The following is a 15,641-nucleotide window of genomic DNA, read 5'->3' on the forward strand; positions in this document are numbered from 1 at the left end:
CACTGCCCTTAACTGTTACCTTTCCTCAAGACTAAGCATGCACAGTTCTAACCTTTGATCACTTTGTTCTCCCATGGGTTCTAATTTCCTGAAGAACTGGACTTAGCACTGAGGCAGCCTCAGCAGGAGTATTGAGAGCAGGATAATTACCTCCCCACCTTAACACTCAGATCCTTTCCAGCCCTCCACTGGACAGCCCTCTATGAACACTGGCCTCATCACTACCCCATAGTCATACTCCAGATATTAAGCACCCTGTTCCTACTAAGGTGTTAAGATAAAGTCCAATTCTGTGCTGACTAGTAACTTGACTACACGATTTGGAGCTTCACAGCTGTGATGTCTGTAAAAATAGCCATAGAGGGGCTCTTAAGAAGAAAACAAAGTTTAGTGTAAAGTAAACTCTTTGCCCTACCTGGGTACAGCTTAGGGCAGGGGGAAGCTATTTTGCCAGTAGCAGGTCTGTCTACACAAATGTGTTTAGTCCATTTGCTGATTAAAATCAAATCAACTTTCTATTGTAGTTTTGTTGAAAGTCTCTGCCATGATGTGGCTGCAGCTCTAAGCGTGCCCATGGTGATTAACATACATTGCAGTAGCTGGTATCACTTGATGTTCTTCAGGAAGTCTCTGCAACAAAACAAATGTAACATTAAACTATCCCATTGTAATAGCTAAATGTTTAATATGTATCTTCCCCTGAAAGAAGGTAAGTTATAGACTAGATAACTTGACCCTGTGGTATATTAATACAGGACTTGTTCTGCAGGCCCCTTAAGGACTGTGATCATTACAGATGCTGGGTTGAGTACTCCAGTAATTATTGAATTGACCCTCAAAAGGAAGCAGCAGTCAGTGCCTCTAATACTAACCTGTGAAGGGCTGAGGGCTCCTGATAAAGTGTTGCAAGAGCTAGGTACTCAGTATACTAGGGATTCCCACACTGGTACACACAGCCCCCAGAGCTCTCAGATGCAGGATACAGGGGAGAAAGTAGATTCATTGCATTTACAGAGTAGGTCTTCCAGCTGAAGCTTTAAAACTGAATGTTAAACACCAATACTTACTTCAATGTGTACTGATGTGAACACAGATACTGCACTCTAAAATACTTCTAGGGGAATTCTGCACATTGTCAACATAAGACTATCATCATGCATTTCAATTTTGGTAATTTTTCAAAATACCAGTCAGCAAGTATGTTTAACAATACAGGAGTAGAGATTAAAAAAAAAACACCTTTGACAACCCAGTTCTCTGCCTGCCCTCCCCCCTGGCAGAGGGAGAAACAGCCTGATGCTGGGTCCCAAGCTGATTAGGAGTTTCCTGCACACCCCCCTCCTTCCTTCAGGGCAGGTGGAGAACTACAGATGCCCAGAACATACTGTAGAAGGGAGTGTGTGTGTGGTGACTCACTTAACATAGTTAAGATGCATTTTTCAGGAACATATGTGAAATAAAGCAAATCCAATTTCCCCATAAGAATTAATGTAAACTTTCACCAGACAAGACCTCAATCTACACTAAGTTTTAAACAATTGTAACCTGTTTATATACAGCAATGAATGATTGTGAAGCTTGGTTGAGGTGGAGGAGTCAGAGGGTGGGATATTTCCTAGGGAATGTCTTGCTGCTAAATGATGAACTAGCACTTGGCTGAGCCCTCAAGGGTTAATACACTTAACATAGCCTCACACTTTACAAGGCAGCACTGAGGAAATAGAGACAGGGCAGTATCTGCAAACACTTCCCTGCAAAAACTGAACATGATGATGAGCCCCCACTATCCAGCTGGAGCACATGCACAGCTAAAGGTGCTGACTTTCCAAAGTGCTGCAAGGGTGCATGCATATGAGACAAGCAGGCAGGCAGGCATTGCCCCTTTAAGCAGCTCAGACAGGAAGCAACAGCTTCAGGCAAGCTGCCCTGTCCCCTCCTCTGCTTTGTGGAGAGAGGGTATAGAGCAGGGGGACATCTTGATATCAGCACCCCTCTCCCCTGCAGGAAGCTCCCAGGAGAGGGCAGGGCAGGAGCAGTACAGCAGAACTGCTACTGGGCAGCTGCTGAGCCACATACCTTGGCTTACAGGGAAGTTGGGGGAGCCCACCCCCCTGGTTCTAATCCTAGGGTGACCAGATGTCCCAATTTTGGGGTGTCCTATATAGGTTCCTGTTACACCCCCATCCCCCTCCCACTGGTCACCCTATCTAATCCAGTGGACAAAGCAGGCAGATTCCAAACATAAGGGAGCATTGTGTAACTTTAAATGAGCACATTCCCTAAATGATCAGCTACAAAACATTAACCTGCACAACGTTAACTGAGGAGTTACCGTATTTGCAAGATGGACTCTGCCAGGTCCAGCAGCCCCTAGTGGTAGCCCTCAGCTCTGCAGCCTACTGGGATTGGGTGCGCACAACTTGATTACTGTGCAGAATTGCCCCATAAGTGAAATATGGACAGATGCAAAGAGCAGCTCATGTTAACACAGCGATGAGAAGGATAAGGGGTATATAATAAGAATAGACTAGTTTAGCTGACCAATAGCACAGTTGTGGTATGTCACAGGGAAGAACATGATTGCTGTGCTTTCCCAGGGAAGCCAGAGGACTCTTTCCAGCAGAGTGACCAGGATCTACACCGAGGGTGAGGAAAAGCAACAGACCCCTTGACTAGCATAAGCCCTTGACCAAGGGTAAATTTTCAGAGCATCTTTTACAGTACATTTGACTGGGGAGAGGCAGCAGCATTATCCCCACTTGTTTAAAAAAACAGAAGCAAAGGGTAAGTATCTTGCAAGCAGCAGCCCACCTCCTAGAGCCTAGAACAGACCACCAGTCTCCTCCTGAATTGCCCCATGCTTCCCCCTCGGCAACAAGAATTGATGCTGCTAAGGCTGGGAAGAGTTTGAGTTACCATGGCAGGCAGAGCTGCTAGCAGGTGCTACAGGCTCTTGCTTCCCAATAGTCACTCATGCAGATGTCCAAGTCTCCATCAGTTGAATTAGTGCTTGGAGACTAGCTCTGTGGCTGAATAGGAAGTTAATCGCACAGCCCTGTGAACTAGCCTACCCAGCTCTAGGGCTAAGGTCAAAGCCCTGGCCGCGTCACTGCTTTGCTCACCTGTTAAGGGTGCCAGTTGCAAACCCCCTTCTACGTCCACAGCTAGACAGCAGCTGCTAACTAGTTGGGTACAGGCCTGGGCAGGCTTTTCAGCTGAGAGGGACACTTGCCCTTACCCACCCCACAGAACAAGCTACTTTGACAGCAGAGTCACCTGCTGGCATTACTTACTTCACAATGTCTGGCAGTTCTGGATCCGAACAGATGTTTTCATGGGCTAAGCCCAGCTTCTCTGGAAAGGCAACAAACTTGACCTTGTCTTTGTTCTTATAGGAGTGGAGAGCAATCTCAACAAGCTAGGATGGGGGGGGGGGGAGAGGAGGAGAAGAAAAGAGAGAATCTTCTATATGTCATTTAGACTTTTAGAGTACAGTTAAGTGAATTCTAATGGCTTCTCTCTGTAGGTAGTTTACATGGCCCTCTTCACCACAGTATGAGCACTTAATGGCTTCATTAACACCCCTGTAACCTAAGGCAGTGCTGTTAACCCCATCTCTCCGATGGGGCAGAAGGATGGGATCAGGCAGGTCACTTGCCCAAGGTCAGGTGGTGGTGGTCTTGGGTATTGAGGCTAGGTCACTTGAAAATCCAGTGCTTTATCCACTAGACCTGCTTCTCTTCCTTAACCACCACCTAGCCCCCTCCTGATCCAGTTTCATGCACATAAGAGGTACACTCACTTCTTCCCAAAAGTAGCTAATATTAAGGGGAAAACAGCACTGAAGGCCCCAACAAGAATTCTTTAGCATGCAGAAGCCTTGTTAGTTTTACTTGACATACAAAGGTTTGGATAGGGTCATTGAGCTGGAATATCAGGGTGATTCCTTTGATAGGCATGCCATAATTCCTTCCCACTGAACCAATCAATTCATACACTTCCATGTACTGCAGCAGTGATTACTCAGCTCATGGAACGCTTGGCATGCTGGCTTTTTGAACACTGCTGTCACATCAGGCTTAAGTTCATGAACTTGATTGCTTTAGACTAAGGCTGTCAGACAATTAAGAATGGCAATTAAGATTAAAAGTAGTTGCTATTAATTGCACTGTTAAATAGAATACCAATTTAAACTCAGCAGAGATGTACATCCTCCGGAATGGTGGCTGCAGCATGAAGAGGCACAAGTATCTTGCAACCCCAGCTACTACAATGCCATGTGAATGCTGCTTCTCGCTTTCAGGTGATATTGTAAATAAGAAGTTAGCAGCTTCTCCCATAAACGTAAACAAACTTGTCTGTCTTAGCAATTGGCTGAAGCAGGACTGAGTGGACTTGTAGGCTCTAAAGTTTTGCATTGTTTTGAGTGCAGTTGTGTAAAAAAGAAAGCCATGCATAAATCGCACTTTCACAATAAAAATTGCACTATAGCACTTGTGTGAGGTGAATTGAAAAATACTATTTTTCACAGTACAGATATTTGCAATTAAAAATATGAAGTGAGACCTGTACACGTCCTAGTGTGTTGTAACTGAAATCCATGTATTTGAAAGTGTAGAAACATCCAAAATATAAATTTAAAGTTAACAGTACAATTAAAACTGCAAGTAATCTAGTTAATTTGTTTGGAGTTAATCACTTGCGTTCACTGCCGTTGCTAGCCCTACTAGTATTCCTTTCCATTTTCCCAACCATCGTGCAACAATCAGGTTCCTTTCTGCAAGGTACTTCAAGAAAAAACGTACCCACCTCCATGAAGACTAGCACCTTAACATTCTATCGGGGTGAATATCAAGCTTAAAGACAAACCAAGTAGATCAAAAGGTTCCTCTATAGCCATGAAATAAATGAAAGGTCTTTCAGAACTCACAGTAGAGACAAGAGAAAGGCCCAGACAGTTACTCACTGCTGCGGCAGCCTGGATGCCCTTCTTTACATGGAGTCTGGTTAACAGTGCTCCAGCCCTGCCTTATGACTCGATCCTAGAGCTGACACGCTCACTCCGAGGCAGGATCTCTCTGAACTAGTCTGCCTGCCTAAGGGTCCAGGTCTACGCACAACTGTTCAGGCCATGGCAGTAGTTTCTAGGCTGGAGTCAGCTGGATAATGGGAATGTTCAGTAGTACAGGGAAGCAGCAAGACCCGCCTCCAGGGTACTCGTCATGAGGGGAATTAAGGGATGTTGAAGGGGAAGTGGTGGCTATAGCCTAGTAGTGGGGGCTGTTAGCAGTATCATACACACAGGGCACTTACTCAAGTTCCCTGCAAGCTGCGTGGTCACACTGCAGCCTACTTAGCACCATGCAGGCGCTCAGGGAACCTGCCCAGGGACCTGCTGCAGGAGGGGTGCCCCTCCCTGAGCCCCCATGGCTGGGGGAGGGGCACCCCTCCTGCAGCCCCAGAGGTGCCTCCCCAGCCCAGGTGCTGTTGCAGGGAGAGAAAGTCATCTCTTCCCCACTGTAGCCCCTGAGCACCCCCTCATCCCTAGCCCCACCCCAGAGCCTGCATCCCCAGCTGGAGCCCTCACCCCTGCACCCAACCCTGAGCCCCTCATCCCCAGCCCACAACCCCTGAACCCAGCCCTGAGCCCCTCATCCCCAGCCCCACCCCCCCAGACAGAGCCCTCCCAGCCCTGAGCCCTCTCCCACACTCTAAACCCCTTGGCCTCACCACATAGTTTTGTGGTGTGCACCAATATGAAGGTGATGTGTCTTATTGGTGCACATAAGAATTCGTTTGCACATGGGTGGGAAAAATCTATGGGAACACTACTTACACCCATGGGAGATACTGCTCTGTTGTGCTGAAAGGGCTGCACTCCCCCCCCCCGCCCACTTCCCACCCCCCACATAAAAACCTTTGTGTTGCATGGAATTTTTATGCATGGTGTTAAACACAGCACATATGAAGTCAATATAGATTCCTTTGTATGCCGCTCACTGCGAAGAATCTACAGTTATACGGGATGCCACTGCTGGTAACAGGGCCCATTGGTAAAACAGAACAGTCTCAGACTTCCTTTGGCCTCACCTTTCCCCAATAACCTAACAGCATAGAGAAAAGTTACCTTTCTACCCAGGTGCATGGGCAAGACAGGGTCATCTTCTGAATGCAAAATCAAAAGGGGACTGGACAGCACTTTAACACTAAGGGGAAAAAATAGAGCCTGTTAAAAGAAACACACAGCTTCTGGTTATTTAACCTAGTGCTTACTAACAAGGGCCAGTGTTAGGATCAAAGTTTTGTTAGTAATATTGGTTCGAGGGGTCTCTCCCAGCCCAAAGTGCTATGCTGTTTAGCTACAGTTTGTACCTTTAAGATTTAAGAGGAGAGAGCACTGCGTTTTTAAAGGCAGACAGGAGCAGAACATTATGTGCACAAAGAGTGTAGAAACATCTGAATTTCAGGACACTGCAGATGCCAGAAATACCCTCCCCCCTACACACATTTGACAAATGCTGAAGACTAGAAGTCCTAAATACTATCCCCTCTTTGTAATCACTTGGAATAATGGACTTTACACTCAAATCACCGGTGATGCTGCTTGCAGCAAAAGTCAAAGTGACAGCTCTGCAGCAGTTTGGTGGAGGAGCGAGTTCCTTCCTCTTCTCAAAATAGTGGAGGTCCAGGGGCTGGATAGCTGAGCTCCCCCTATGATGTGTAGGGTGTGCCAGTCTCGAGATGGCCAGTTCACGCTTTGTAGCGTACATATGACAGGGACCCCATGGTAGGAAGAAAGCCTTAATATAGTCACTAGTCCTAGTGTGAAATATTTCTCAGTAGATCAGTCCTCTGTCTCCACCAAACACTTGACTATGGAAGCAAGGCTGAAAATATGCCTGGCCTAAACTGGTTTATTCTGCTTGACTGGGATGGATGTCATGCTTCTAGCTTCCCTACTCACCCAAACACCTGAGTGGAGAATCTCTGAACGTGCAAGGCTTTCGACACACCTGTGGCTCAGTTTGTCTCATTTGTGAATCCTGCCCAACTCCCATAGATTGGAGTTTCTCACAAAAGCTTCTGCTTTCAAGATTTCTATTCCAAGTGTAACATAAGTTCAGGGCAGGTGCCCACATGACAAACAGTTGTTTCTGGCTCAGGGGAAATCAGTTTTCAATTGTAGGGTAAGTGCTTTGACTGACCATCGCTACTAGTGGGACCATCCATTTGAAGTACGTCAGGTTTCAGAATGCACACACAGGTGAACAGGGACGATGCTCTAAGCTAAGGCTTCAGGCTGCCTACTACCCAGCAGCTATGCCTGATTCGAAGCACACCAGGGAACGGTGTGTGCGTTTTACGCCCCCACTTGCCACAAACTAAGCGTGGATGTAGACAAGGCCTTAGTGTGAACCAAGGCAGTGTTGTCTCCCTATTTATATTTTCGAGATTTCCTTCACATGCAGGAGAGCTGGACAATTTTTGTAGTGGGAATGGAGATTCCAGGGCAAGGGGATGACTCTCAGGGGCATGCAACTGCAGAACAAAGCCCCGGTGCCTTATTTTATGCAGCATCTTTCATGTGCACTATATCCCTAAACAAGTTAGGGCTCTTCTATGCAATATTCATGAGTTAAGCCGCAGCAGAAAGAAGGCAAGGGAGAGGAGATACATTTAAGTCAGAGGGAGAGACATAAAGGAAGGTGGCTCCTGGCTGTAGAGAAGGCTCTAGCATCAGGTGGGGCATGACTGCAGAGAGCCAGATCCCAGAGTGAGTTGTGGGCAGAAGGTAGCAAAGGTGAGTTGCACCAAGGCCACAGAATGTTTTGTAAAAGAGGGTGTGTCCTGCTATTGCCAGCAGCCCCAAACCAAAGACATAAGGAGAGAGACAGGAAGGGAGGAACAGCAGGGAAATGGTAAATAGCTAGAGAGGGTGGAAGAGAACTGCCCTCCTGGTCTCACTTCCTACTGCAGCCATTGTCGGAGCATAAAAAAACAGCCTCTTCTGCGTACAGCTGAGCAATACAGCAAAGCAACAGAAGGCCTACCTGTCTTACACCCACCCTGCGCTATCTGCCGCCCTGCTGTTTGGGCAGAGAGAGGGGCAAACTCAGATGAGGGACAATAGGACTGAACTTGTCTAAACAGTGACATCTGCAGTCATTTTGTAGGTGACAAAAGCACACGTTTTAGGGGGCAGAAGTCTCTCAGAAAGCTAGTTACTGACACGGGCTAATTTTGATGGGAAAAGAGTGTTGTATGAAAAATCTAGCTTCCAAGAGGCTGAGCCTCTCAGTGCCGCCAGTCTCAGTGATTCCTCCACTGTACAGAAGATGGGTTGTAATGTAACCAGAAACAGGACTTTGTTCATAGCAGCTAGCCAGTCCAGCAAGATGACAAGTATTCATGCTTCAAGCAAAACAGTAGGTCCAGAAACATTACTCACTTCTCATCATTACGGAAAAATATGTCACCCAACGCCATTGAGTCAAGGATTAAGTACTCGAATCCTGGGAATTTACGGTAGATCTATTAAAGAAAGAAGGAGAATTCAATGCAATACTGGGCTAGATGGACCTTTGGTCTGACCCGTATGGCCGTTCTTATGTTCTAACATTAGGGACCCTGTTGTATCTCTTTATTGTCCCTAGTTTTGCAGGGCATTCAGTCTGTCCCCCTGCATACTCCCACCCAAGGGATGGGTCCATACTTCACATACATACAGCTTTTTCATTAGAGTAAAACTGAACATTAACAAACTCACCCAAGTATTTACCCTGCCATCGCTATGTAGCACTGACCAGCATTTGACATGTGCTGTTTCTTCAGCACTGCTGACAGCTCTGTCAACAAGGGCTTCCCCCTCCCCACCACAACTGAGAAGGTCGCTGGTTTTAAAGCCCACTCCCTGGGAACAGAACATTTCCGTTCCAAGTTACGCCTAAAACAGGAGACCAGGCATGGTGTATCCCGGTGCTGTAGATCTCTTGACCAAATGACATTAATATTTACCCCTCCCAAATCACCACACTAATTCATTAATAGTAAATGAGATTCTAGCGGGACCCAATTGTGCCAGGTGCTGTACACACAGAACAATTAAGGCTAAGAAATCATCCAGGATTAGTATAAATCCTGTGCAGAGCTGAAGTTCTAGGGCAGCATGCAGGGGTTTGACACATCTCAGAGCACTTCCCAAAGTTAGGAATGTGTTATTGCCATGTTACGGACAGGCACAGATTAAGTGATTTGCCTGCAGTTACACAGCGTGGCAGTGGGACCAGAACCCAGGTCAACTTGTGCCTGTTCCACTGAGATGCAACAATCCTTCGCGCTAAGGAAAGGCAGAATTTCCATCGACAGACTGTGTAAAGCGGCCTGACCGTTCGAAGGTTCCCCCCCTTCACATGCATTATCACCAGCTTTGATTAACTCCCCCTCCCTTACCTACTCTGCATGGAGAACGTTTATAAGACAACTGTTCAGGACCAGAAATACACAAATTAGTGTCCGCCTCCCTGAGCGGCACCAAAGGCCTGGAAGTGGGGTTACCGTGTCGTGTGTACCAAGAGTGAGGCTGGCTTGCATTCTGGGGTGAGCTTGCAGCCCAGGAAGGGGAGGAGTTCCTTAAAGACTGACCCACCTCTGCACTCTAATCCCAGGCTGCTCTGGTAACTGGAGAGGACACCAGATAACTTGGACAGCTCTGGGAGCCCATCTCGGTTACAGCAGCCTCCCCAGGTTGCCCTACGGGCCCCAGCACTGCTGAGAATCTCTGCAGCACTGTGGATTGTAGTCCTACCCCTGACATGCTCCACCCACCAACACGCCCCCACCGCCAGCATGCGCCCTAGGCCAGGGCTTGCAAGGCAGCCTTATGGACTTTCTTCCATGGTCACTGCATCACGTGAATGCCTCCCCAGCCCCTTTACACCACTCCAGGCATTTTACTGTGTGGGGCCAGAGCAGGGGGAGGGTCTAACTCTTAATCTTTTGTCCCTTGTTGATTCGCAGGCCAAGAGATACAGTGTTTGGAGGCTGTGGAATACAGTATCATCTCCAATAGGACAGCAGCTTTAGTGCCCACACGAGTTCATGGTGTCCAGAGATGGATTTCATCCCAGAGATAGCCTATTACCAAGGACCTTCCCAGATAAGACTGCCATTGCGTTTCCCACTGCTGAACGCTGGTTGATAGCCAGGAGCTACACCAGGTGTCAGACATCTAAATAATGCTCCCTCCCCAGTCCTGCAAGGGAGACGTAGCCGGGCTACTTAGAAAAATCTCACTGGCAACGTGCACTTGCTTTCCACGTGCAGCTACGCTAGGATACAGAGAGTCTATGGCCTTACTCTGGTAATGGGGATATTAGCTGCTGCCTCCCGAATGTTGGTGAATGAGGATTCCAGAACGATCAAGTCCACCTGGATGCCTTGGAAAGCGTAAGGAGGTATGAAATGATCAGTTAGGCTTTGGACCATTCGACATCCTTCTTGCTGCCTCCATCCCTCTCACCTGCGTTCCCCCCCCACCCTACCCGAAAACCATGCATGAATTAGCAAGTCCAGTATATGAAAGCCAGGTGTTCTCATGTGCTGAGCATCTGTATTACTCTCCCCCTCACACACACAGTGCAAAATTAGGAGATTAGAAACAGTCCCTTGTTCTGCCACTATTCTGAGACTGTGCCTAATGACCGATCCAAAGGTTGCTGGAGTCTTTCCAGTGACTGCAACGAGCTCTGGATCAGGCTCAAGCAGCTGGATACTTGGAAAATTAAAGAGGCTGGACAGCAACTTCAAGTTACTGCAATTTCTAGGTCTGCCCTGCATGGCACTTGGCAGCTGCTCTCTGCTTCCTTGGCACTGTCCAACTCCCCTCCTATGGAGGGGAGTTCCCAACAGGTGCAGAGCCAGCTCCCTAGGCCACCCACCCTGCATCCTGCAGCACCCCGAAAATGCTGGAAGCACAGTGCACTTCAGCAGTCCCCAGCTGACAGCCCTTTGGAGCTGAACCTAGCTGCTGTGGTGTAGACAAGCCCTTAGGTTGCGCTAAATTTGGCCGTGGCCACAGCGAGCTGTGACTGACTCTTGCTCCTCTCAGCACCACCCAGCTGATGGGCCAACGCCGGGTTATAAACATTTCAGAATTACCTTTTTCTTCAAGCAGTTTCCTTGCAACATTTGTTGCTACTCTGTAAGAAAGGAGTGATGAGTCAGTGATTATGAGGGCAGTGCATTTTAAAAGGAGATGCATCGATTAAGGCCAGAACGGACCATTGGGTTCATCTCACTTGATCCCCCGTATAACACAGCCCAATGGACTCCAATTCCTGCTTCAAGTCCAACAGCTGTGGTTAAAATGGGATTTCTTTCAGAAAGATCCAATCTTGACTTAAGTATTTCCAGGGATGGAGAATCCATCACAACCCTTGGTAAATTGTTCCAACGGTTAATTACCCTTGTTAAGAATTTGCTCCTTATTTCTAGTCTAAATTTCTCTCTCTCTGATCAACTGGAGAGCCCTCTGTGATCAGATTTCTGTTCCCCATGTAGCTACTTTTAGACTAATCAAGACCTTTTCTTTGTTAAGTTAAATAAATTGAGCTCCTTGAGACTATAGCTATCAGGCAGGTTTTCCCCAATCCTTTAATCATTCTTGTGGCTCTTCTCTGAACACTTTCCAGTTTTTCTCAACATCCTTCTTTAATTGTTGACACCAGAGCTGGACACTATATTCCAGCAGTGGTCACAGCAGTGCCAGATACAGAAGTAAGATAACCTCTGCTCCTATTCGAGATTCCCCTGTTTATACATGAGCATTTTTGGCCACTGCATTGTACTGGGAGCTCATGTTCAGCTTGCATATCCACCATGACCCTTCTCCTCCCCTCCCCCCAGCCTCTCTGAGTCTCTGCTTTCCAGGATAGAGTCCCCCTGCCTATAACCATGGCCTACACTCTTTGTTCCTAGATGGTAGGACTTCACATTTGGTTGTACTGTAACATGTTTGCTTATGGCTGCCCAGTTTACCAGGTGATCCCGATTGCTCTGTATCAGTGACCTATACTCTTCAGTATTTACCACTCCCCCAGTCTTTGGGTCACTAGCAAGCTTTGTCATTTTATTTTCTTCCAGGTCATTGATAGAAATAAGTAGGGCCAAGAACCAATCTCTGCAGAATCCCACTTAAAAAAATACCCGCTCAAAAATAATTCCCCATTTGCAATTACATTGACATGTACCAGCTAGCCAGTTTAATCCATTTTGTATGTGCCCATGTTGATTTTGTACCTTTCTAGTTTCTTAAAGAAGATGTCATATGGTACCAAATCAAATGCCTCACAAAAAAGTCTAAGTATCCCAGCATCATTACCTTTGACAACTACAGTTGCGAGAAATAGTTTGCAGAAATCTATTTGCCCTAAACCCATGTTGATTGGCATTAATTATTTTACCTTCTTTTAATTCATTATTAACAGAATCCCATATGAGCCATTCCACACGTTTTGCCCAGGACTGATGTCAAGCTGACAGGCCTATTGTTACCCAGATCATCCGGTTTACTCCTTAAAATGTTGGCACAACTTTAGCATTCTTCCAGTCCTCTGGGCCAGGACATTACTCCTCTGTTAGAGGGTCTATGGAGTTCAGTGCCTTAGAAGTCATTGAAGTGTGACATTTTCCTACTATAAACAAGGCCTAATAGGAGAAATAGGGGATTGAACAGGATTTTCCTTTATTAAAAAGGAAGTTTTAGCTGTAGCAGAGATCAGAGGAGAGAGAGGATTACATGGGCATTATATGTTTGCAATTAAAACCCACCCTGGTATTTTAGGTTATACAGCAACTACACATTTGTCCAGCAACACAAGGGATGCTTCACTACAATCCCTAGACTCCACATCCTTTGGCCAGTCTCCAGTACCACACTTACCCACTACCCAAGGAGTGTCCCCAGATGAGCACTCTGCTATTTCCACTCCGGGCTTTTACCCAGTCATAGAGGTACATGACGTCTGTAGTAAATCCAGTCTCACTTGGATAGCCGCTAGAGTCCCCATACCCTGGGAGGCAGCAGATTAGGGGGTTAAAACATGAAGAAAAAAAATTTTAATAAATGGAGAGACAGCTTTGTTGTTTTTTGTTTTGTTAAGTTTACCTCTGTAGTCAAGAGCCAGTATGTGGAAGCCTGCACCACTCATCACCTGTTCAAGAAATCAAGCAATGTTACGCTCCAAATGACAGACTAGGGCATCCAATGTATTTATTGTTCAAACTCAGAGCTAGTGTATGGGCTTGAAGAACCATCCTACAGTGGTGCATCCTCAATCCATGGAAAGAAAGGATTGGTACCCACTAGATTCTACTTGCCCTACTCCTAGCCATCACTCAGATGTGTGCAGTTGGCTTGCTTGTGTAAAAAACAAACACAAGCAAGATTTGGCCCTACCCAATCTTTGTTGGTGACATACACTACCCTGGGAAGCGAGATAACAAGCAGTGTTCTGGGATACCATCTGAGCGAGTACACCCCCCACACTGGTCTGTGGGAGTCTCAATACCCACTCGTATCGGTCTGACCTACCTTCATCAAGGAAACTCGGTGCCCTGAAGCCCTGTAGGAGAGTTAAAAAAAGCTTTAACAAGGATTCATTGATTCGAAGAACAAGTCCTCTTTACCAGGGGCAGCCAGATGATAGGCAAAAGGAAGAAATGAAGATTCTTTAAAGACAACAGGAAGCTGAAATGCTCTTTAATCCATTTTAAAAATGGATTAGTCTGTGCACTGTGGCCCTGCACTAGAGGACAGTTTTAAATCGGAGCACCATGTAGGAACCAACAGTTTGCAGCTGGCCCCTTCAACAGATCAGTTGGCCTCGACTTTCATTGCCTCAGCCCCAGGATGTTTTATTCACCTTCAATTAGACCCAGAATGGGTGTACTGGCCTCTAGAGTACGACACGTGCAACCTTAACAGATGAGTTTAGAACAAACTTAACATTTCTCCAATATTTCAAGTGCAAGTTATTTTATAGCAGAATTTTTTCATATTGATTAGCAGTCAAGGGTTTGGGTTGTTTTGTTTTTTTGGGGGCTAGGGGGGGTGTGTTGAGACAGCCACTACGAGATTTGGGAGTAAAGACATAGCTTTACCAAGCACCAGGAAGCTAATAAACGGCCTAATATTTTAGCACCCAAGATGCTATAAAAATTGATCATCACTAAAGACTTAAAGTGAGAGCCAGCGAGATGGAAGCCGTGGCACTCTATTTCAGCGCACAGACGTATGGCCAAAGTCCACAGTTGCTGAAATACCAGAAAGAAAAAGGAGGCTCTGGCTATTTCCTGTTTAAAACCGGTCTGCCTCAAGGGAGAGGCGATTTAGATCAATAACTTATTTTCAGACTCAGCCAGATAAAGAGCATCCTTTAAAAGAAATCCAACACAGTGCGCCAGGGGTGGCCAACCTGAGCCTGAGAAGGAGCCAGAATTTACCGATGTACATTGCCAAAGAGCCCCAGTAATACGTCAGCAGCCCCCAATCAGTCCCCCCCAGCTCCCAGCGCCTCCCGCCCACCAGCAGTTCCGCCAATCAGCACCTCCCCCTCCCTCCCGAATCAGCCATTTTGTGGTATGCAGGAGGCTCTGGGGGAGAGGAGGAGGAGCGAGGGCAGGGCAAGCTGAGGAGGAGGAGGGCAGGAAGGGGTGGAGTGGGGGCAGGGCCTGTGGCAGAGCCAGGGGTGGAGCAGCGAGTGCCCCCCGGCACATTGGAAAGTTGGCGCCTGTCGCTCCAGCCCCGGAGTCGGTGCCTAGACAAGGAGCCGCCTATTAACTTCCGAAGAGCCGCACGTGGCTCTGGAGACACAGGTTGGCCACCCCGCAGGATTCATTTTACAGCCATTCCAAGGGGCTAGGAGGACAGCTCCTCAAGGCTGGCTACAATGGGGCTAACAGAACATTTAGGCAGCAGTTCAGGGTATGACAGCAATACACAAGGTGGGGCAAATCCTGACCTGACTCTCTCCATGAGATCAGTAGGTTCTGCAGGTCCAGTCAGGGCAGGACTCGGTCGGGAAGGAGGCTCCAGGCATAGAGGGAGGCATGAAAGGAGAAGGCACAAGGCGGACGTAGGTGAAGGACTGAATGAGCAAATTGGACTGAGCAAAGGAGGGAACGAAAGGAGACAGGAGCAAAGAGACAGGAAGGAGCTAAGTTGCAGCAGGCTGTGAAGGGGAGAATGGGGAGCCTGACAGAAATGGAAGGACCAGGGAGTCAAGTGAAGGGATTTTTGGAAAGGCTGGACTTGGTCATAGCATCAGGCCAGGCAAAGGATCACCACGGTAGTATTTTGGAAAGCTTGGCAGGAAGGCCAGAAGGAGACGTGGACAGGAGTCAAGGCAAGAGACAATCAAGGCCTGGAATAGAGCTTTGCAGTGGAAACAGGAGAGGCCATGCAGACAGAACTGGCAGGCTTGAGCGTGTGATGTGGGGAGTAGACGCAGAGGTGAGTCAAAGAGGGAGGATGGAGGAGTTGTGCATAGTAATGGCAAAAGGACAGGCAGACACTTCAGTAGGACATGCTGAATTGACAGGATTCTCTTTATAGGAAAAAGAGAACTGTTTAAGCCTTTCTA

General features: G+C 47.2%; 1 protein-coding gene across 1 annotated transcript in view; it reads right to left on the bottom strand.

Moving 5' to 3' along the window:
- Nucleotides 1-145: 145 nt before the first annotated feature.
- Nucleotides 146-15,641, bottom strand: part of ABHD12B (abhydrolase domain containing 12B) — a 33,846-nt gene continuing 18,350 nt past the window's right edge. Inside the window, exons 5-13 of the mRNA XM_037901339.2 lie at nt 13,592-13,622; nt 13,166-13,211; nt 12,941-13,070; nt 11,158-11,198; nt 10,357-10,436; nt 8,450-8,532; nt 6,128-6,206; nt 3,294-3,418; nt 146-630 (exon numbers count right to left, since the gene is read on the bottom strand). Of these exons, the coding sequence (XP_037757267.1) occupies nt 606-630; nt 3,294-3,418; nt 6,128-6,206; nt 8,450-8,532; nt 10,357-10,436; nt 11,158-11,198; nt 12,941-13,070; nt 13,166-13,211; nt 13,592-13,622 (640 nt within the window). The 3' untranslated portion in view covers nt 146-605. The remainder of the gene's footprint in view (nt 631-3,293; nt 3,419-6,127; nt 6,207-8,449; nt 8,533-10,356; nt 10,437-11,157; nt 11,199-12,940; nt 13,071-13,165; nt 13,212-13,591; nt 13,623-15,641) is intronic.

The sequence above is a fragment of the Chelonia mydas genome, chromosome 6 (assembly GCF_015237465.2).
Source record: "Chelonia mydas isolate rCheMyd1 chromosome 6, rCheMyd1.pri.v2, whole genome shotgun sequence".
NCBI classification, from domain to species: domain Eukaryota; kingdom Metazoa; phylum Chordata; order Testudines; family Cheloniidae; genus Chelonia; species Chelonia mydas.